The 24,844-nt window shown below is 40.3% G+C and overlaps 1 protein-coding gene across 2 annotated transcripts in view; it reads right to left on the bottom strand.

Moving 5' to 3' along the window:
• Nucleotides 1–9,306, bottom strand: part of KCNH1 (potassium voltage-gated channel subfamily H member 1) — a gene marked incomplete at both ends in the record, with an annotated part of 423,177 nt that extends 413,871 nt beyond the window's left edge. For both annotated transcript variants that reach the window (XM_079697019.1, XM_079697020.1), the window contains one exon: nt 9,228–9,306. In XM_079697019.1, coding sequence (XP_079553145.1) covers nt 9,228–9,306 — 79 coding nt within the window. The remainder of the gene's footprint in view (nt 1–9,227) is intronic.
• Nucleotides 9,307–24,844: the final 15,538 nt, after the last annotated feature.

Genomic DNA, 24,844 nt, shown 5'->3' with positions numbered 1-24,844 from the left:
ACCCAGGTAATTGGGCCCCATCCCCCGAGTTTCTGATCCACTATATATAAGGTACGGCCCAAGAATTTGCATTCCTAACAAGTTCCTAGAGATTCTACCACTAGAAATTAACCAAAGGCAATTTACTTAATCTCTTTATTAAACCTGAGTTCCTGCAGTGGGAATAGTGAGTGCCCACAGCATAGAGTCATAGTGAGATTAGAGGAGATGACACATGTAAAACCTTTGGCTCACTGCCAGGCGCACATGTGAGAAAGGCTGTTTAATCTGTGTGAGGTCATGGTTTTAACCCATAATTATAATTGGTGTTTACAACTAGTATAACTCTCTGGGGGAGAAAAAGCCCTGATTTATACCATTTGCCAATTTCTGAGGTGTAAATACTCCCACATGGCAGAGTTCAAGCTATCAAGATGAAGTCCCTGAACCAGGAATAGGGAAAAGATGGGCATGACCAGATCTTGAGAGGTAGGACCAGCCGGCTGCACCTGCCCCAGCACTCCACGGAGGAAAACTTCAGAGACAGCAGGACCCCCAGGGTTAGTAACAGTTACAAATTTTGAGGTTTACCCAAACCCAAAGAGAGCAAGCTGCAGATGTAACCTTTAATCAAGGTAAAACAGATAGGCTACACTGATGACCTTGCAAAGAGTAAACGAGGAGAATAAATACTACAAACTCCCACCCCTCCTTCCCCATCTCATGGTGGTGTGAAGCCAGACAGGAAGCAAGGGAGCCTATTGACATAAGCCGTGTGGGTCAGCCTCCTAGGCTTCAGAACAGGTTACAGAAGAGAAGAGAATGGCCCGAGGGAGGCACAGAGAAGATAAGCAGTGCACTGGCCCTTGTAGACACTCAAAGAACAACCTTACAGATTGCATCATGGAACTCTAATCAATTCCATCCCAACAATGCTGAGAGGAAACAAAAGTAAAGACAATGTAAACTTAGAAACCTATGTAGATAAAATAAATATAGTTTTATCCCTCAACTCCATTTTCTTTGCCATAGTTATAAAGCTCTACTCTAAAATATGCTTTCCAAATTCACTCTTAATAGAAACCTAAGTTAAGCAGGAGATAAATAGTGGTAAAATTTGCCAAAATAGTATCATCTTTCAAATGCTGACTCCAGTCCTCTGAGAATGCTGGTGGCGGGTGCCTACATCATTGCTTTAAGGGAAGAAGGAAGTAACAAGAGGCCATCCTTCTTCTTTACAGAAGCACCTGATGTCATCATAGACCCTTTAAGAAGCTATGAGAAATGAGAGCCTTGAGGAACTCTCAATTAATTGTTAACATTAATAATTACAGGATTGACTCCGTTAATTTCAGAACAACAGTTTTATGCAACATAGGACTAATCAAAAGAGTTATTTTAATTGACAGAATGAACAATCTTAGGATGAGTAAGCAAACCGATTCTGATAATTGGCATAATTCTCTAATATCCAATCAGAAGAGCTAAGTAGTTTTGTCCTTAACAGCCACACGTGACTGTTAGAGCCGAGACCAGGAGAACTGAGGGAGACACGGAAGTTGGCCAAACTGCAACCTGTTCAGCAAGACTGCACTTGCACAGAGAACAGCCAGAGCATCAGACAAATTCCAGCATCTAAGGTAGGCTGGAAACGTACAGCAATGGGTAAGCAACCCAAAACCTCGCGCCAAAGAAGACAGGGCAATGGGACATCCCAGAGGAGTGAGAGGTTGTTAAGAAAACTTCCACCACATCAAAACAAAGCTTCACACATCCTGCAATCTTCCCCTTTAAGTTAACGTAAGGGATCTGGTTATCCCACATCAAATCTCACAAAAAAATAAATAGATATAAAATCTCAGAATAATTTGGGGTGAGATGTTTACAACGGAAAAAAAATGTGTGGTGAGTATTGAATTGGTATAGCATCTCTTAAATTTTTGGCAAGTTTGCAATGCACATTGATCTTCATCACGCACTCCTCAATGAGCCCCAGCTTCACAAACATCTCACTCACTTCTGCGAGTCCCAGTCTCTAGCACAGTATGTGGCACAAAGGAGGTCTGCCATGTCTATGAAACCTGACCGTAAGCTAGTCTTGGCTTTTCATTTTCATTTGTCTTTGATTTTTTGATTCCTCCATGAAATCGGCACCCCTCCTTCAGTCATTTTGTTTTATTTCTTTCACTAAAATAAGCATGTCATTCACCTCCTAGTCCCTTCTCACTTCCAGCTCACAATTCTTACATAATATGTCCGCAAGGCTTCTCAATTTAAGAAAATGAGTCTCCCAAACACACACACACACACTCACTTGCATGTGTCCTTTGCACACAGTTCTAACTGTGCGAGTCTTTCATATCATTTACCATTACAGTGAGGGAATTCATGCTGTAATAGCATTTAAATACACAGTAGATAGTGAAGCCTCCCAAAGGACAAGGGCAAGTTCTGTTTTCATTTCATTTTGATCATGTGGTCACTACTAACATCACCCTAAGTGACCCTGTTTTACTAGATTGTTTGGGCAATGCCATTATTAAGGAGAAAATAGCAAGTGTTGGCAAGGGTATGTCGTGGAGTGATGAAAACTCTCATACACTGCTAGTGGGAGTACACATCCAATATATGCCCAAAAGACATGTGCAAGAATATTTGTAGCATCAGTAATAGCAAAAATCTGGTAACAACTCACACGTTGTTGGAGGAGGTCAGCGAGAGGACATGACCGCTAGTTGACCCTTGAACCGGACCCAGGCAGAGACTCCTCACCCCCTCCCCTGTCCTTGGAATGTACACTCTGCCCACCACTCCCACAGTAGGAGCGGTTCCAAGGAGAGAGGAAGGTGTTGTTGAGACCATGTAGACTGAATATGTGACTTAACCCAGTTAAGGCCTCTATTTAAACTTTAAGTTTTGGCAGGTGGGTGCAGAGATCTACTCGTCTTGCAGTGCCCACGACGTGCCTGGTAAGTAAGTTCCCTTGCTTATTAAACCTGCCACCTACCAATCTGGAGTGGTCTGCCTCTTTCTTCCGTCTCTCCTTGCCATCCCTGTAAGGGGGCCAGTTTACAAAGCAACACGTGACCATCAACAGCAGAATGGATAAATACAATGTGTGGTATGGTCATACCATAAAGTACTATACAGTGAAAATGAGCTGATGACAGTACATGCAACGACAGGGATGAATCTCCAACTGACAAAGGATCCATGCTGTATGGTCCCACACATATAAAGCTCAAAAACAGACAAAAATAAACTGTAGTGTCCAGGAATGCAAAACAAGGTGGTAAAAATATGGGGAAAAATTATGAGGAAATTATGATCACCATAAACTCAGGAGATGTCTCCCTTTGGGGAGTAACAAAGTTGGGAACAGGAAGGGTCCCAGGGATTCTGGAGAGCTGGCAAGATGTCGCTTACATGGTGACAGCACAGTATTTACTTTACACAAATGTGTTAAGCTGCACAAAATTATTTTATGTGCTTTTTTATTATGGTATTAAACAATAAAAAAGGTTTTATAAAAACAAGGGAGAGGAATGGAGACAAGATAACTGTTATTAAACTACCAAAAAGATGGTTTTCAGGTGGAAAGAGGAATGGGCTAGGTTTTGTTCCACAGGGCAGGCTTGGAATGAGCAGTTTCTGTAAGAGGGCAGATTTTGGTGAGACCAGACAATGATGATAAAAAGAAAGAAGGAGGAAGGGAAGGAGGGAAGGGAGGGGAAGAAACCGGTTCACAATTACAGTTGCTTAAGAAAGAAAAGTGAATGGGAGGGATGCTCTGCAGAAGATTCAAACACTGGAAAAGGAATTGCAAAGTATGTCCCTTCAGACCTAAGATTCTGTGATTCTATTTCTCTTTCTCACCAGTTATAGGTGTAACCACTTAAAGAGAAAACAACAACAACTACAACCATGGTCCAAATACCCTGAATGTATAAAGCAGATACTCACTTTACAAAAAGGGCTTCTTTCAATAAATAACTAAAGTATGTTTTAAATGTCCATTTACAAGCCATTAACTATCTAACAAAAAATAAAGAGGAAGGGACAAATTGAGGAGCTTCAAGGTAATGCTGAAGAAACCACTGCCAAAGGAAGCCCAATCATAAATGAAGAGCTGGTGTTGGAAAGAACGAAGCCAAAGATTCCATTTACCACAGTGTTCCTCAAATGCATCTATTCTTTTAAGAGATTATTAAAATATATGGATTTTATAAAAATCATGGCGTTTAGAAACCTTGTTGCCTTACGTTAAATCACAAGGCTTCATCCTGTCAATCCCCCAGCCAATGTCAGTCAATAGATTAAACTTTTGACTCTTTCAGAGAAAGACAGCTGAGCCAGGGTTGAAGGTTATCTTAGAACATATTACAAGAAAAAAACAAGTTCTGTTGAACTGGTAGTAATCCAGATTATCACCCACTGCCCATTCAGAGTAACAATGGATTTTAACCAGTGTTCTGTTTTATAAATATTCCCATGGCTCAGCCCCTCTCTGAGACACAACATTACCCATGGCTCTCACCCTGTTTGCTAACTACTTAACATCAACAACCTGAAGCAACTTGACTGTTACAAAAACACAGCTGATTTAGCAATCTGTAAATTATACATGTACATAAATCTGTGCCAAAATGTGTTGTGCTTCACTCCTGCTAACATGCACGGGTTCTTAACTGGCACCTACGATTGTTTGATATAGGTTTCCGAACACTAAAACATATGTTCCGCCTAGAATGGGACCATTTAGGGTAATATTTTTGTAGTTTCCTGGCACTGAGGCTTGCCAGCCTTCCTAAGACAGATCTATTTGCTTCAGTGAGCATTCTGACAGTAAGTGCCTACAGATTTAAGCAACCATCAAAAACTATTCTGGAATAACACTTTCCAACCATGAATATAAAGAGAAACAGGCTGGCTTTGCCTATGTGGCCATGAAGTCAATAGAAGGATCTGAAATGATCATAAGCAAAATCAAACCCCATCTAGGGTGCTAATTATTCCTTCTGATTACTTACAACTATGCAAAAAAAACAGATAATTATCAAATCTCACCTTCAAATGGTTTCAGAATATATCAAAGAAAATTAAACTAGATTTTAGTGCCACCAAGACCAGTAATCTTTTAAACTTTTTTTAAAATACAATGTCAGGTTTAAATAAGAGTTGCAGCCAGGAAACATCGTGGAATAGGGGCAGGATCCTTGGACCAAGATTCAATAGAATGTAACTTACTAAGGGTAAGGAGGATTTCTTGTTTTCCACTATGTCCCCAGTGTCCAATAAATATGCTCAATAAATCTTTGTTGAATGAACAGACCAGTAACAACTGCTGACTACTCCCTGAGCTGCCTCTAACTGCCTTTTTCTAACTCTGCCTCTTACTAACCAGCTGTAGGTAAATTACTTAACCTGAGGATTCTTAGTTCCTGAAATCCAAAATGGAGACACTGCATCTCCTTTGCTGGCTTATGAGCATCAAAGGGATATTCCATGAAAAGTAACTTAATACTTTACCACGGGCGCACAGATAAGTGCCGTTATCCTCCCTATGGCTCCAACTAAACCATTGACAAAGGTGAAATTACTGTCCTTCCTTGAAACAGAATTAGATTCTTCTTTGCCCTATTATTCTGTTTGGATGTGGTGGCATGGCTGTTAGCCAAAATGGATGCTGTTCCTGTTGTTATAACATTTTATTTAATCTCCACTGGGAAACTCTGCTCCTCTAGAGAAAATAATGGTAATACAAGGAAGGTCGTTTCATGGTGTACCATAAGGAACATGACGCTGGGGTCAAGGGGCTTAGGGTCTCATCAGTTCTGCCCTTAAGTATTTGAGAAAGTGTACTTGCTTTCATTTCTTCATTTATACAATGATAGGGAAGGAAAGGCAGATGACAGAGCACCTAAGATCTCTCTCAGCTGACAGTTTGATGACTTCCCAGACACCAGATATTCAAATGTCCCAGAACAAAGCCAGTTCTATTATCCATTAGCATATAATGAGAGATTTTTTTAAGGATCATAAAAACAGTTCCACAGGCTAAGTCATAATGGCTGGAGAAACAATGATGCTACAAGAAGGATGAATGATCCCCTCTAAAGAACTGCCTCAGGCACTGTCTGTCTGCCACTTTCAATAAGTCACTTAATATTCTTGGGACTCAGTTTTTTGATCTGTAAAAGAGGAACAATAATACTGCATAGAGCCACTAGGAGAAAATACCTAATAAAATGATCAGAAAGTATTGCTATTTTGCTCTATTTACAATAGCCAGGACTTGGAAGCAACCTAAGTGTCCATTGACAGATGAATGGATAAAAAAGATGTGGCACATATATACAATGGAATATTACTCAGCCATAAAAAGAAACGAAATTGAGTTATTTGTAGTGAGGTGGATGGACCTAGAATCTGTCATACAGAGTGAAGTAAGTCAGAAAAACAAATACCGTATGCTAACACATACATATGGAATCTAAAAAGAAAAAAAAATGGTTCTGAAGAGCCTAGGGATGGGACAGGAATAAAGACGAAGACGTAGAGAATGTATTTGAGGACATGAGAAGGGGGAAGGGTAAACTGGGATGAAGTGAGAGAGTGGCATGAACATATACACACTACCAAACGTAAAATAGATAGCTAGTGGGAAGCAGCCGCATTGCACAGGGAGATCAGCTCGGTGCTTTGTGGCCACCTAGAGGGGTGGGATAGGGGCGGTAGGAGGGAGACGCAAGAGGAAGGAGATATGGGGATGTATGTATACATATAGCTGATTCACTTTGTTATAAAGCAGAAACTAACACACCACTGTAAAGCAATTATACTCCAATAAAAATAATAAATAAATAAAGTATTGCTATTTTAAGGTAAAATGCTATTTAAATACTTTAATGCCCCCCCCAAAAAGGGGCTGGTGGATTTTAGGAGACAATCAATATTTTTAAATAGATTTTTTTCCATCACAGTAAAATAACATAATGCTTATAGATACTGTGATATTTCCAAGGGTCCAAATTGTTTTTTCTCTTTGGGTTCAGGAAATCCAATGAAAGGGGTCACTAAAAACTTAAATCCCACATTTCAAGATCACAGTCTTTCTGAAATAATAGATCATTTTAAATGTTCATCCACCTCTCCTCCCAAGATGTTTTGGTTTTGTTGTTGATGTTGTTTGGTTGGTTGGTTAATCAGAGTCAAGCTGTTGGAATTGGTGCTGAAATTAAAAGGTCAGTGCTAACAATGCTGCCAGGCACTTCTTCTATTGACAGTCTATGCCTGCTTACGGTGGGGGGAAGGGGGGTGTCCAAGAAGATCAACTAAGCTAGAAGGTATTCTGCCTTCTCAGCTCCAGGATTTTTTGTAATTGTGTCAGCTCCAGAATTCATGGTTTTTATTATTTTATTGTGGTATTAGCTCTAGGATTCTTAAATTCCTCCAGCAAGCCTAAGGAACCTTGTGATTGCTACGTTTAAGATTCTCTTGCTGCTCTCTCCACTCAAAAACAGAATAAGGTAAATGTTAGACGCAGTTTCACCTCTAACTTAAAGAACACTGCCTCTTCTCCAAAAAATGGAATTGTCATTGATATTTCTGAGAAAGTTTATGTCACTGGCAATGGGATCCCCAAATAGCAAGATTCTCTTCATCTCCCTCAACAGGCCAACAACAAAGCAATCACAGCAAATTAACTCTTAGATGGTGATTTTACTTAAAAAGCCACGAACACCTCCAGCTTTTTCATGGCAGAAGAGTTCATTGTGGCTGTTCATGTAGAAATTATCATCCCCAGGTAATGGCTGTGACCTTGTTCTAAAAGCCACCTTAGTTTGAGTGAGGAAGTCCTTGAAAGGAAAGGTGATTGACCCAAAATTCTTCAAGTCACACGATAAATGATCATTTTTTAAGTACTTGAATAATACATGATGATTTGCTATCCTAGTTGCTAAGTTTTTATTATAAGATAAACTTAAATCACTTTTTAAATTAAAGAGTATTTCCTAGTAGCATAAGTCACTTTCATGCCCTTCCCCTGAATCCCTAACTAAATCCCAATAGAAGCACATAGTTTTAACACAAGCTCCTTAAGGCTCGGTAATGGTGATATTTACACATTTTTAAAGCCCATTTCCTGAGTTGGCTCTTCACCTCCTCCTAATAGAATGTCATCTGTCTCTGGAACGACAGTGGTCCAGGAGCCTGTAAAGAGCATCTCTAGGCTTGTCCTCTTTCATTTTAGCCCTTTGATGAACGGGTGTGCATTGCACCTTCCAACTGCTGGGTTCCTGTTTGCTCTGTAAGTGCTTTAGCCGGGAAGCTTTGCTGTGGGTACTAAAGGCTTTTGAAATGTTTCCATTCCATCTCTGCTCCTAGGACTCTCGCTTCCCACCGCTTCATGCTGTCTTAATGCTGCTGGGAAAGAGAGGATCTGGGAGCACAGCTTTATTGAATAATAGATACATTTACAGGTTTGGTGAGTTTGGGAATGTATAGGGGAGCAAGAATTAAAACACTGCTGTGGTTTGGAAGAGAGGAACGACGACAGGTTTGTACCTGTGACCACTTGGCCAGCTCTGCACTTGTGTCCCTCCACTTTCCACCTGAGTCCAGGAAACTCTGCCCCTCAGGAGACTTCACTTAACCTCGAAGGGTTGGGTGGCTGAGGAGGTGGAATCGGGCAGCCTGCAGCCCGTCCCTAGGTTCCCACGTCCCTACATTCGTACTTTTCAGCTGCCTGGATGGAAGGTGGAAGCAGCCGCATCCTCCCACCACTCGGGGGCCGGGACTCGGAGTTGCGGGTCTCTACTGGGGCTCTCTCCCGGTAGAGGCGGCGCCGTGGGGAACGGCCAGAGAACCCAGAGAGCCTAAGTGGAGGGGCGGGCAGTACCGATGGGGGAACGCGCTGCCGTTCCTAATGAGACCAGCTTCCCATCACTTTTCCCAGTACTTTGTTCATCAACTGTCACACTCCCTGAAGATGAGACCGAGAAGGTGTGAGAAAGGCCCAAAAAGCGACCCCAGGAGAGCTCTCCTCTTGGGATGGGGGCCCATCAGACCCCGCCCTGCCCTGCCCACCTCTCCTAGCCCCGGGGAGGCAGCCCCCAGCGCCCGCGCCGCGGCTCCCATCAGAGCCCCGGGGTTCTGCTGCATCTGCTGGCGCCGAGCGGCGGGAGGCGTCTGCAATAAAGGCACAGATAAAAAGCAGGGGTAACAAATCCGAATGCATCTCTTACCATTGGACCGCCGGACAATATTCTCCAGAAACGTGTTTTGCGGGGCCACCAGTCCCTTCCTGCCACCGGCCATGGTCATCCTCCCTGCAGCTCGGGGTCTGGGGGCGTCCCGGCGCGGCTTCTCAGGACAGCAGCAAGCTGGGCGCGGGGCCCGCGAGCGATCCCGGCTCGAAGCGCCCCATGCGCCCCAGGGGGACCCGGCCGGGCAGGGGCGGCGGCTCCCACCGGCTGCCGCCCTAGCGCCCTCTTCGCGCCTCCCTCCCCGCGGCCCGCCTCGCACTGCACTCGCGCGGGGCTCGCCTCGCCGCAGCCGCCTCCGGGTGGGCGGAGGGAGCCGCCGAGCCCGGGCCCGCGGCGCCCCCTACCGGGCGCGTGCCCCCCGCCGGCCTGCGGGAGACCTAGCGGGGCGCTCCCGCAGCGGCTGGGAAGCCGAGCGCGGCGGTGGGCCAAGGCTGGGCGGGCAGCGCCACCCTCTGGGCACAGCCGGGAAACCTGTTCAGGACGCGTCTTGGGCTGGATAGAGAGGAGGATAGAGGAACAGCTGTCTGCGACGATGTCGCACGGAGTCGAGGGGGAGCATGTTGCAGTACCTCTCCTCGTTTGCTCCGTTTCAGGCTGGACCCCTTGGGACCGCTGAGGCTCTTAGAACACCTTCCTGCTGGCCCCTAGGATTTCTTAGCCTCAGTTGTGAAAGTTGCCCCACCTGGATTCTGAAGCCAGTGTTTGACCACTAATTAATGAAGCACTGTAAGCGGTCAGACTTGCAGAGTGACTGGGTGAGCTCCAGAAGAGCTGTCTTGGTTTGTTTTTAAAGATAACCAAAGGCAAAAAAGCAGGCTCTAGACGTTTGACAAGTTTCCTTGCTGACTGACTTGATTTCCACTCTTATCCAGAGAATATTTTACTAAAAGACCAAGAAAATACATGTATATATACAGAAAGTTTTTGTTTTGTTTTGTTTTGTTTTTAGCTGAAGCACAACCTGTTATGATCAGTGTGTGACATTAGGACACAGGAACAGTGTGTCTGACAAACATATAGACAGGGGGGCTTCTCTCTGAGGGCAAATACTGGGGGGGGGCATGGGGGGTGCAGCTTCCCTGGACATTTGACATCAATTAAAAAGCACAGCCTTGGCTTGATGGTTGGGCCACCCTGCTGAGGATGATGTGCTGGTCTTCATATCTGCCTCCTGTTATAAGAATCACATCAACCCAAGGTTTCTGGGCAGGAGCTCAGACAAGTTTGTTCATCAGTTTTGGGAGATTTCTACCTGCACATAGGCTTTATCTGTCTTTTCACTATGTGTCCCCAGAAGGTGTGTGATCAGAGACTAAAGAAATGCCCCACAAAAAGAATGAGTTGATAGTAGTCTAGTTAGTTCCAGGCTGGGGCAACCAACAGTCTACACAAGAATGTAAGAGGAAAAAAAACTGTGCAACCTCAGTTGTCTGGGTTAACCATCCTGACGCATCCTAATGTATTGCAGATACCATCTCAAGTTTATTCATCTCCAAAACAGAGGAACTAATTCTTGCCCAGCAATCTCTCAGAGTTGCTGTGAAGATCAAACGTAATTATGTAGGGGACAACACTCTAAATTGTGAAGTACTACACCAAGGTCAGACGTCATCATTAGAGTGACTAAATAAATTGGGCCATTACAGACATCACCCTGTGTCTCATCTTGTGGAGACACAAAATAAACAAATGACGGCTGTTTGCAGAGTTAGGAAGGCTTGCATGGGCTTTGAAATCGGTAATGATACACTTCTTCCATAAGATAACATTCTACCCGGCACAGCTGTCACCAACTCAGAGCTGTGATTTCTTAAACCCTAGCTCCGTCTAGTGGTTCTTTGTTCTATTACAAATGAGATAACAGAGTCGATGAGACCTTTGAAATGTATTGATGCTGAGTTGGTTCAGTGGTGTCTGCCCACTTCATTTAAATACATTCATTTGAATAAGGTTCTTAAGGTTATGTTATCTACTGCACAAACATGCCCAAGGGAAGACTTTTCATAACGGTATTAAAAACCTATCAAGCAACTTCATAATCCTGCTTGTGAAATGAAGATAAAGAAAAGAATGGGGGGGGAAGCTATCAGAGAGAATTAATAAAATTTCTCAGATTTTAATGAGCTCTCATGTTTCAGGGCTCGAGTATAAAGGAAACAGATTATATTCATTTGAGGTGAGAGATGTTAAAGCCTTGGTATGCTACCTAATAAGAAAAAGAAACAAGGAGATATCTTCCATTTTAACTTCAGATGTGCTACTCCAGTGGCTCTCCGTGTGCTGTGTGTGTGTGTGTGTGTATTGGCACCATTTTGAATGCTATAATTTTTAGTGGCACACTCAAAGAGATTAAAAGACTTAACACTTAAAAAGTCAGCAATCTTTAACCACCATCACTACTCAGTGTGAGGATATCTCACAGCATCTACGAAAGCACATCGTGTGTTCCCCCATTCTCTTGGCCTACCCTCAAGACAGTCTTACTGTGGGAATAAAGCTGTGTTCTTCCCTGCCCAGGTTCTCTTTGATATTTGTAGGCCTAGGTTGCACGTGTTCAGTAAACACAACATCTTTTAACTTTTTATTTTAAATTGGAGTATAGCTGATTAACATTGTTGTGATAGTTACAGGTGCACAGCAAAGAGACTCAGCCATACATATACATGTATCCATTTTCCCCCAGACTCCCCTCCCATCCAGGCTGCCACATAACATTGAGCAGAGTTCCCTGTGCTATACAGTAGGTCCTTGTTGGGTAAACATACCATCTTTGTTGGGGCTGGCTTGACAGTACCATATACGATGCTTCTTACCTCTAACTTCCCACCTTCTGGTCCCTACTCTGTATTCAATTCCAGGAGCTGCTCGGCTTAAAAGTTCTGTCTGAGATCTAGCACTACAATGTAGGAAACTCAGCTAGAACAAACTTTAATCTTACAAATTGGTCATAATTGGTAACACCTTTGTAATAGATTCACAATACACCATTGTGCCTTGGCAAAGAGCCTCTGTATTTTCACATAACAGGCAAAACCACTTTTCATTCAAAGGGACAACTTTAAATACCTGGGACCAGAGTTCCAATTAAATTGCCTCTGTCCCTCCCTGCAGAAATTGGGTTATATCTGTCTAGAACTTCTACCAAGAGCAATACAGAGTATGAAATGAAAACTTCTAAAATTTTACACCAGTGTCTGTAGCCAGTGTCTCAATGGTCCTCCTCTCCTATACCCTCAGTATTGCGGTTATCCCTTGATTATAACACATGGTTATGTCTGTATCATACAATAGATGGCAAGCTCCCTGAAACACAGATGAACTTTATCAATCTTTGTTCTCATAAATATAATTAAGCCATAGTGTAATTTGTGACTTCACAAAATGAGTTCATAATGTTGAAGGCCTAACGCTACAGAGAGCATGGAGATAGAGCTCTACAGACTGGCTGGGAAAAGAGTCCAGGAGAGGACAGAAAAATCTCAAAGCACAACAACAAAATTTATCAAATGAAGAGGAAGGCAATGTCACACACCAGAGGGGGCAGATGGCATCATACAAAGACAAGAATTACATTGTTTTTTCTTTTATTAAGACCATGAGATATAGGTGACATATTTCAGAAAGCCAAGAACCCCTCAGACATAGGAGAGCTGCCTATGAGTCCTGGAAGTCCTGGGAGCCAGAATGGGCAAGCAGCAGTGTTTCCTCATCAGAAAACTAGTAGCATTATTAGGAGAAACTGAATCTAGAGATGATTTCACCTACCCGGCCACTATGAGTGAAATATCTAAAGGGGGGGGGATAGGCAGTATGGGAAATTTCAGCTTCTATAACCCAATGACTGACTTATTATTTATTATATGTAATTTCTGTTCACAAAATGTATTTTCTAATAGACATATAGGAAGTGTTGGGCAGGCCATATCCATTGGAAAGATCTATTCTGTATTATAGATATCTACTCCCCACCCTGTTCCCACCAAGTGCTGGGAAAAAGATGAGAATCTGCCTCAATAAGAATCATAGTCAATGAATGTAATTGACTGCAGGGAAAATATGCACTAATGTGTGTGTGACACTCAACTGCGGCTAACCCAATAGGCATTTTTAAATGTTTGTCAAACTGGGTTATATCCTTCTAAATGCCCAAAGCTATTATCCTTCTTTCTCATTTCCTCTTATCAAAAGAGAACAGGATCTTTTACCTCATCCTTCTCATGAAAAATAATGAAAAGCCATTTACAACAGTATCATTTTATTATAACAAACACCTGCTTGGAGTCTAGTGTACACCAGACACTGGACTAGGTTCTAAGGAAGAAAAGATGGTTATGAGTGGCACCTGACCTCACAAAGCTCAGTAAACACTTAGTGAGCTCTTAGCTTCTTTATGATTTCTCTACTTTCAGCTACTTTCCTCTCTCAGTTGTGTCCTCCAAATCTTGCTGTCCTTGTCCACAAACTACATTTCAGCTTGATCTCTTCACTAAAGACTTTCCTGCCTTCTCTTCACTGAGACTTCACTCTCCCCTAAGGCATTCTTGTCCCACAGACCCTACTCCTTTGGAAGATATTCATCTGCCATAGCCCATGTACCTAGAAGCCAGAAGTTGAGATGAGAATTCATCCAGTTCCTCACTACCATATCCAAACCACTATTCTTCTACATTCATATAAAATTTCTCCTTTGAAGTTCATGGTCAATAAAAATAACTCTATTCCTCTTCACGTCTTTAAATAGATTTAAGGAAAATTGTATTCCATTTTGAAAAGGTTGAGGTGCCTGAGAGAATTTGCAGAGAAATATCAAGTAGGCAGTTGGATGCACAGGTGCAGAGCCCAAGAGAAACATCTGGATGGAGCCAGAGAATGAAAATCACCAGGTTATAGCCTTCAAAAGAGAGTGAAAAGGAACAACCTGGAAGTGGGGAGAACTGGGAGAAGCCATTTCATAGAAGGTCAGAGGGCGAGGATCTTTAAATGGGAAGTGTAAAGAACACAATCATATGCTGTGTGCTATAAAAACTGGAAAATGTCCACCAAATAGAATGGTTAGTTGGTCATTTGAGACCTTAGTAGAAACATTTTCAATGGAATAGTGGGGACAAAGCCACATTACAATGGGCTTAAAGAATAATTACAAAGTTACAATCCAGATAGGGACTGAGCTAGTAAGTATTGCCTTTCTACCCCAAACATATAGAAATGCCAAATAAGTTGTTTTTAAGCTTATCTTTAATATATAGCCAAGATCAAAAGCAAATAGGGGGAAATTTAAGAGGTCAAAAATAGGAAGGAATCCATAGCAGTTGGTGGGAATACAGGGGGTAGAGCAGGGGAGTGCAACCCCCAAAGAAATGCTCCTTAGCATCTGCAGTTTTAGTATTTGTGTGATGATGTCAGCTGAGGACACAGACCCCATTCATGGTGGGGAAACTGGAACTGAATCCCTGATGGACTCAGGAACCTGGAAAAATAGAACCTATGAGCCCAACCTTTCAGCTGGTCCAGAACATGGGTGGAAACAGTTAACCTTCACAAATCAGAACCCCTTGACCAAGTTTTCCACATATGTGGGGTAGAATTGTCCCAGCTATCCTCACAGTGTGGGAATTTTGTGCCAAGAAATTTATACAGAAATGTCACATGACCCTGTCAGAAACCAGTAAGAAACTGCACTGATAGGAAAAACTTATACCAACCAGTACACTTCAAGGTCCAAATGATAAAAATTACCCCCAACAGTAAGCATACAGATGTAATTACAAATTATACCAAAAATAATTCTACACCGTAAATGAGGTTAAATTAAAAATTGGAGAAAACGACAACTGAGGAACGTTGCAGATTGGAGCAAGTTGAAAGAGACTTTAAGATGCATATTTTAAATATTCAGAGAATAAGAAAGAAATGTAATCCTTAAGGTGAAAACAAGACACTATGACAAAAAATAAAAACTGGCAGATTTTGAAAAATATAAAGAAAATTTAAAATATTCACAGAAATTTAAAAATCCCCTGGGTATTTTAAACAGTAGTCTAGACCCAACTAACTGAAAAGGAAATTACACAGAACATAGCCTAGAGAAATAAATAGATGGAAAATGTAAATGATACGTGGATGGAGTGAAAGGCTCAAACATATGTCTGAAAAGAACTCCCTAAGGAATAAAAACATAGTTAGGGAAGAAGCAATATTCAAAGGGATAATGAGAATAAATTTTCCAGAATTAAAGAAATCATATATCTCACAATTAAAGAAATTCTCAAATTGAAAAGACAGGATAAATGAAAACAAACAACGAATTGGATTCGTTCAAGATGGCAGCGTAGAAGGACGTGCTGTCACTCCCTCTTGTGAGAGCACCAGAATCACAAGTAACTGCTGAACAATCATCAACAGGAACACACTGGAACTCAACAAAAAAGATACCCCACATCCAAAGACAAAGGAGAAGCCACAATGAGATGGTAGGAGGGGCGCAATCACAATAAAATCAAATCCCATAACTGCTGGGTGTGTGACTCACAAACTGGAGAATACTTATACCACAGAAGTCCATTCACTGGAGTGAAGGTTCTGAGCCCCACGTCAGGCTTCCCAACTTGGGGGCCTGGCAACGGCAGGAGGAATTCCTAGAGAATCAGACTTTGAAGGCTAGTGGGATTTGATTTCAGGACTTTGACAGGACTGGGGGAAACAAAGACTCCACTCTTGGAGGGCACACAAAGTAGTGTGCACATGGGGACCCAAGGGAATGAGAAGTGACTCCATAGAAGACTGAACCAGACCTACCTGCTAGTGTTGGAGTGTCTCTTGCAGAGGCAGGGGGTGGCTGTGTCTCACCATGAGGACAAGGACACTGACAGCAGAAGTTCTGGGAAGTACTCCTTGGTGTGAGCCCTCCCAGAGTCTGCCATTAGCCCCACCAAAGAGCCCAGGTAGGCTTCAGTGTTTGGTTGCCTCTGGCCAAACAACCAAAAGGGAGGGAACCCAGCCCCACCCATCAGCAGTCAAGCGAATTAAAGTTTTACTGAGCTCTGCCCACCAGAGCAACAGCCAGCTCTACCCATCACCAGTCCCTCCCATCAGGAAACTTGCACAAGCCTCTTAGATAGCCTCATCCACCAGAGAGCAGACAGCAGAAGCAAGAAGAACTACAATCTTGCAGCCTGTGGAACAAAAACCACATTCACAAAAAGTCAGACAAGATGAAAAGGCAGAGAGCTATGTACCAGATGAAGGAACAAGATAAAATCTCAGAAAAATAACTAAATGAAGTGGAGATATGCAACCTTCCAGAAAAAGAATTCAGAATAATGATAGTGAAGATGATCCAGGACCTCGGAAAAAGAATGGAGGCAAAGATTGAGAAGATGCAAGAAATGTTTAACAAAGACCTAGAAGAATTAAAGAACAAACAAACAGAGATGAACAATACAATAATTGAAATGAAAACTACACTAGAAGGAATCAATGGCAGAATAACTGAGGCAGAAGAACGGATAAGTGACCTGGAAGACAGAATGGTGGAATTCACTGCTGTGGAACAGAATAAAGAAAAAAGAATGAAAAGAAATGAAGACAGCCTAAGAGACCTCTGGGACAATATTAAACACAACAACATGCACATTATAGGGGTCCCAGAAGGAGAAGAGAGAGAGAAAGGACCCAAGAAAATATTTGAAGAGATTATAGTCAAAAGCTCCCCTAACATGGGAAAGGAAATAGCCACCTAAGTCCAGGAAGCACAGAGATCCCATATAGGATAAACCCCAGGAGAAACACACAAAGGCACATAGTAATCAAATCAGCAAAACTTAAAGACAAAGAAAAATTATTGGAAACAGCAAGGGAAAGACAACAAATAACATACAAGAGAACTCCCATAAGGTTAACAGCTGATTTCTCAGCAGAAACTCTACAAGCTAGAAAAGCGGCATGATATACCTAAAGTGATGAAAGGGAAGAACCAACAACCAAGATTACTCTACCCCAGAAGGATCTCATTCAGATTCGATGGAGAAATCAAAAGCTTTACAGACAAGCAAAAGCTAAGAGAATTCAGCACCACCAAACCAGCTCTACAACAAACACTAAAGGAACTTCTCTAAGTGAGAAACACAAGAAAAGAAAAAGACCTACAAAAACAAACCCAAAACAATTGAGAAAATGGTAATAGGAACATACATATAGATAATTATCATTAACGTGAATGGATTAAATGCTCCAACCAAAAGACACAGTCTTGCTGAATGGATACAAAAACAAGACCCATATATATGCTGTCTACAAGAGACCCACTTCAGATCTAGGGACACATACAGACTGAAAGTAAGGGGATGGAAAAAGATATTCTATGCAAATGGAAATCAAAAGAAAGCTGGAGAAGCAATACTCATATCAGATAAAATAGACTTTAAAATAAAGAATGTTACAAGAGACAAGAAAGGACACTACATGATGATCAAGGGATCAATCCAAGAAGATATAACAATTATAAATATATATGCACCCAACAGAGGAGCACCTCAATACATAAGGCAACTGCTAACAGCTACAAAAGAGGAAATCAACAGTAACACAATAATAGTGGGGGACTTTAACACCTCACTTACACCAATGGACAGATCATCCAAACAGAAAATTAATAAGGAAACACAAGCTTTAAATGACACAATAGAACAGATGGATTTAATTGATATTTATATGACATTCCATCCACAAACAGCAGATTACATTTTCTTCTCAAGTGCACACAGAACATTCTCCACAATAGATCACATCTCAGAGCACAAATCAAGCCTCAGTAAATTGAAGAAAATTGAAATCATATCAAGCATCTTTTCTGACCACAACACTATGAGATTAGAAATGAATTACAGGGGAAAAAAACGTAAAAACACAAACACATGGAGGCTAAACAATAGGTTACTAAATAAGCAAGAGATCACTGAAGAAATCAAAGAGGAAATCAAAAGACACCTGGAGACAAATGACAATGAAAACACAACGATCCAAGACCTATGGGATGCAGCAAAAGCAGTTCTAAGAGGGAAGATTATAGCTATACAAGCCTACCTCAAAAAAAAAGAAAAATCTGAAGTAAACAATCTAACCTTGCACCTAAAGGAACTACAGAAAGAACAAACAAAACCCAAAGTTAGTAGAAGGAAAGAAATCATAAAGATCAGAGCAGAAATAAATGAAATTGAAGCAAAGAAAACAATAGTAAAAATCAATAAAACTAAAAGCTGGTTCTTGGAGAAGATAAAATTGATAAACCATTAGCCAGACTCATCAAGAAAAAGAGGGAGAGGACTGAAGTCAATGAAATTAGAAATGAAAAAAGAGAAGTTACAACAGGCACTGCAGAAATACAAAGCATCCTAAGAGACTACTACAAGCAACTCTATGCCAATAAAATGGACAACCTGGAAGAAATGGGCAAATTCTTAGAAATGTATAACCTTCCAAGACTGAACCAGGAAGAAATAGAAAATATGAACAGACCAATCACAAGTAATGAAATTGAAACTGTGATTAAAAATCTTCCAACAAACAAAAGTCCAGGACAAGATGGCTTCACAGGTGAATTCTATCAAACATTTAGAGAAGAGATAACACCCATCATTCTCAAACTCTTCCAAAAAATTGCAGAGGAAGGAACACTCCAAAACTCATTCTATGAGGCCACCATCACACTGATATCAAAACCAGACAAAGATACTACAAAAAAAAGAAAACTACAGACCAATATCACTGATGAATATAGATACAAATATCCTCAACAAAACACTAGCAAACGGAATCCAATAACACATTAAAAGGATCATACATCATGATCAAGTGGGATTTATCCCAGGGATGCAAGGATTCTTCAATATATGCAAATCAATCAATGTGATACACCATATTAACAAATTGAAGAATAAAAACCATATGATCATCTCAATAGATGCATAAAAAGCTTTTGACAAAATTCACCACCCATTTTTTTTTTTTTTTTTTTTTTTGCGGTACACGGGCCTCTCACTGTTGTGACCTCTCCCATTGCAGAGCACATGCTCCGGACATGCAGGCTCAGCAGCCATGGCTCACGGGCCTAGCCGCTCCATGGCATATGGGATCCTCCCTGACCAGGGCACGAACCCGTGTCCCCTGCATCGGCAGGTGGACTCTCAACCACTGCGGCACCAGGGAAGCCCACCACCAATTTTTGATAAAAAACCTCCAGAAAGTGGGCATAGTGGGAATCTATCTCAACATAATAAAGGCCATATATAACAAGCCCACAGTAAACATCATTCTCAGTTGTGAAAAACTGAAAGCATTTCCTCTAAGATCAGGAACAAGACAAGGATGTTCACTCTCACCCTTATTATTCAACATAGTTTTGGAAGTCCTAGCCATGGCAATCAGAGAAGAAAAAGAAATAAAAGGAATACAAACTGGAAAAGAAGAAGTAAAACTGTCACTGCAGATAACATGATACTCTACATAGAGAATCCTAAAGATGCCACCTGAAAACTACTAGAGTTAATCAATGAATCTGGTAAGGTTGCAGGATACAAAATTAATGCACAGAAATCTCTTGCATTCCTATACACTAATGATGAAAACTCTGAAAGAGAAATTAAGGAAACACTCCCATTTACCACTGCAACAAAAAGAATAAAATACTAGGAATAAACCTACCTAAGGAGACAAAAGACCTGTATGCAGAAAACTATAAGATACTGATGAAAGAAATTAAAGATGATACAAACAGATGGAGAGATATACCATGTTCTTGGATTGGAAGAATGAATGCTGTGAAAATGACTATACTACCCAAAGCAATCTAGAGATTCAATGCAATCCCTCTAATTACCAATGGCATTTTTTAAAGAACTAGAACAAAAATCTTAAAATTTGTATGGAGACACAAAAGACCCCGAATAGCTAAAACAGTCTTGAGGGGAAAAAACGGAGCTGGAGGAATCAGACTCCCTGACTTCAGACTATACTACAAAGCTACAGTAATCAAGACAATATGGTACTGGCACAAAAACAGAAACATAGCTCAATGGAACAGGATAGAAAGCCCAGAGATAAACCCATGCACCTATGGTCAACTAATCTGTGACAAAGGAGACAAGGATACACAATGGAGAAAAGATAGTCTCTTCAATATGTGGTGCTGGGGAAACTGGACAGCTACATGGAAAAGAATGAAATTAGAACACTTCCTAATACCATACACAAAAATAAACTCAAAATGGATTAGAGACTTAAATGTAAGACCGGACACTATAAAACTCTTAGAGGAAAACATAGGAAGAACACTCTTTGACATAAATCACAGCAAGGTCTTTTTTGAACCATCTCCTAGAGTAATGGAAATAAAAACAAAAATAAACAAATGGGACCTAATGAAACTTAAAAACTTTTGCACAGCAAAGGGAACTACAAACAAGACGAAAAGGCAACCCTCAGAATGGGAGAAAATGCTTGCAAATGAATCAACGGACAAAGGATTAATCTTCAAAATATATAAACAGCTCATGCAGCTCAATATTAAAAAAAAACAAAGAACCCAGTCAAAAAATGGGCATAAGACCTAAATAGACATTTCTCCAGAGAAGACATACAGATGGCCAAGAAGCACATGAAAAGCTGCTCAACATCACTGATTATTAGGGAAATGCAAATCAAAGCTACAGTGAGGGGCTTCCCTGGTGGTGCAGTGGTTGAGAGTCTGCCTGCCGATGCAGGGGACACGGGTTCGTGCCCCTGTCCAGGAAGATCCCACATGCCGCGGAGCGGCTGGGCCCATGAGCCATGGCCACTGAGCCTGCACATCTGGAGCCTGTGCTCTGCAAAGGGAGAGGCCACAACAGTGAGAGGCCTGCGTACCATAAAAAAATAATAATAATAACTACAGTGAGGCATCACCTCACACCAGTTAGAATGGGCATCATCAGAAAATCTACAAACAACAAATGCCAGAGAGGGTGTGGAGAAAAGTGAACCCTCTTGCACTGTTGGTGGGAATGTAAATTGATACAGCCACTATGGAGAACAGTATGGAGGTTCCTTTAAAAACTAAAAATAGAACTACCCCATGACCCAGGAATCCCACTCTTACGCATATACCCAGAGAAAAGCATAATTCAAAAAGACGCATGCACCCCAATGTTCACTGCAGCACTATTTACAATAGCCAGGACATGGAAGCAACCTAAATGTCCATCGACAGAGGAATGGATAAAGAAGATGTGGTACATATATACAATGCAAATTACTCAGCCATAAAAAGGAACAAAATTGGGTCATTTGTAGAGATGTGGATGGATCTAGAGACTGTCATACAGAGTGAAGTAAGTCAGAAACAGAAAAACAAATATCGTATATTAATGCATATATGTGGAATCTAGAAAAATGGTACAGATGAACCGGTTTGCAGGGCAGAAATTGAGACACAGATGTAGAGAACAAATGTATGGACACCAAGGGGGGAAAGTGGTGGGGTGGGATGTTGGTGTGATGAATTTGGAGATTGCGATTGACATATATACACTAATACGTATAAAATGGATAACTAATAAGAACTGGCTGTGTAAAAAATAAATAAAATAAAATTCAAAAAAAAAAGAAAACAAACAAATCCAAACCTAGACATATTGCAGTGAAAATCCAGAGCATAAAAGGAAAAGATGAAATCTTAAAATCTATCATAGGAAGAAAATAGATTAGCTAGAAAAATGTGAAGATGATACAGACATGAGAGGTCTCAACATAATAACAAAAAACAATGGAATACACCAGTGAGTTCTGAGCACAATGGCTAAAATTCAAAAGGCTGACAGGAAAAAATGTTGACAAGGATGTGGAGCCATCAGAACTCTCAAACATTGCTGTGAGAATGTAAAATTATAAAAACCATTTTGGAAAATAGCCTGGCAGTTTACAAAACTAAACATTCACCCATCCCACAACTCAGAAATTCTGCATGTGTCCAAAAAAGATTTGTTCATATCAGTTTCATTCATAACAGTCAAAAACTATCAATAAAAGCAATGTGTGTCCATCCCCAGGAGAATAAATAAACTGTGCTATACTCATGCAACAGAATACTGCACAGTAACAAAATGAAACAAAATACAGATAAATTCAAGCAACACAGATGAATCTCAAAACACTATGTTGAGTGAAAAAGCTTTAGACAAAAGAGTATATGGTGTATTATTTCATTCATACAGAGTTCTAGAACAAGCACACAAAGTTATGGTGAAAAATAAATCAGAACAGTATTTGTCTCTCAAGGGGGATACTGGGGATTGCCTGGGAAGGGGCATGATGAAACTTTCTGGAGTGACAGCAACATTCTATATCTTGATGAAAGTGTGGGTTACACAAGTATATAATTTGTCACAACTCATAAAATGATACATTTGAGTTTTATGCATAGGACATATATTATTTCAAAAAAGTAACTCTAACCACGTATTGAACCTTAGCTAATTATATTCAGGCTAATTGTTTCAGAGTAAAGTATATGGATGTCTACAACTTATTTTGAAATGCATCAAAAAATAAGGTGGATAAATAGACATATGATAAAACAAAAACATGACAATGTTAATGATTGTAGAATCTGGGTGGTTGGTATGTAAGTGTTCGCTGTAAAAGTCTTTCCAATTTTCTGTATGTTTGAATTTTTTTCATATCTATCTGAACTATTATTTTAAAAGGAGGATGAAGTAAAGGCATTAACACAGACAGAAAGGCTAAAACTTATAGACATTTGCTGAAAGAAGTAATTAAGAATATACTAGAGTAGGAAAAAAGTAAACTTATAAAAGTGGATTACATGATGCAACAGTGAACAGAGAAACTTGTAAAAACATGGTATTAGACGTAAATAAATATTGACTCCTAGAAATAGTGAGGACAATAACAGATAAATTGGAGGAGTCTTAAAAATATGATGACACTAAAATACTTGACAACAGTAGAATGAATGGTGGAAACTGAAATGTTGTAAAGTCCTTACCTTGTAATAGCAAGAAGACTGCTAAATTTTAGACCCTGTTAGAAAATTTATAACTTCCAGACCAGTGAGGGGAAATGGGAATGGGTATAAAGAAAATATAATCAAACCAAAATATGCCATGAAAAGAGAAAAAAGATGTAAAGAATTAATATGGTAGATTTAAAAATACATTAAAAGTCATAGAAATACACTGAAATATGTCAATAATCACAATAAGTATACATGATTAAATTTGTTTATTAAAATAAACACAAATCAGATAAAAAACAAAACAGAATCAATTTTATGATAGTTTAAAAAAAATCTCACTTGGAACATAATCACACAGAAATGTTTAAAATAGAGAGAGATGGAAAAGGACATAGTAGGACCTTGGATTTGGGCAACATTTCAAGTTTGAAAACATTAAAACCCTCCTATCAGAAGTATCAAAAAATTCTGGGTAAAATTAATAAATAATAAATAAGTTGTGTATATATTATATATGTACACAACTTATACTATATATACACAGATATTGGGTTGGTTGGCCAAAAATTCTTTCAGGTTTTTCCATAAGATATTACAGAAAACCCAAATGGACATTTTGGCCAACCCAATACACACACACACACACATATATGCTTTTTAAAATTTTTTATTTTATGTTGGAGCATAGTTGATTAACACTGTGTTAGTTTCAGGTGTACAGCAAAGTGATTCAGTGATATGTATATATGTATATATATGCTTTTAATTGAATAGCTGTCAAATGAAATGAAAAGAGTCCCCCAAGGACCAAAAACCAAAACCAGAACTAAAACCAAAGCAATGAGCACAAAGATCGACAGTACTGTTGCCCAAGCAAGGTGGGGAGGGAAGGATAGAAAACCAGACCAAGGCCAGGTCAGGAAAAGTTTTGTTGTCAAACTGAGTTTAGCATTTAGCCCTTTAGTTTAAAGTTCACTTTATTCTGGGAACAATCTGGAGGAATAAAAGTTTAAGCAGGTGCATGAATAGCTCAAGGTTCTGGGGATACAACAGTGAAGAAAATAAATATTCTGCCTTTTAGGAGCTAAATACTGGTCGGGTGAGACTGGCAAAAATAATAAATACATTATTTTATATGTTAAAACACAGATAATTTTCAATTGCTTTAATTATTTTACTTTGGAGCTAAAATGGAATGATTGAGAGTAGGTTCATATTATACAAAATATGAACTACCAGTATTATTTTACCCCATGGGACCTTGGAGACAGGCACTATTATGCTAAGTCAAGGGGCTATCTCAATTGTTCTCAGCCTTCCCAAAAGATTCTTTGATACTTCATTTCCATTGACTTCCTCAGTTCATTGGTGGAACTGGAACCTATAAAATGTTACTCTAATTCAATTTTAACATGACTTTTGTGAAAAGACCTTATTTTGTCTTAACCCTGTAGTATCTAATTAGTACTTTGATTACCCTGCTGTCTTAGTTACTTACTGCTGCATAACAAACTACCTCCCAATTTAGTAGCCTAAAACAACAATTTTTTTTTTTATTGGAGTATAGTTGCTTTACACAGCTGTGTCA

This window comes from Hyperoodon ampullatus, assembly GCF_949752795.1.
Source record: "Hyperoodon ampullatus genome assembly, chromosome: 2".
Lineage (NCBI taxonomy): Eukaryota > Metazoa > Chordata > Mammalia > Artiodactyla > Ziphiidae > Hyperoodon > Hyperoodon ampullatus.
The sequence above is the reverse complement of the archived record's forward strand: the minus strand, read 5'-3'. Positions and strand labels throughout refer to the sequence as shown.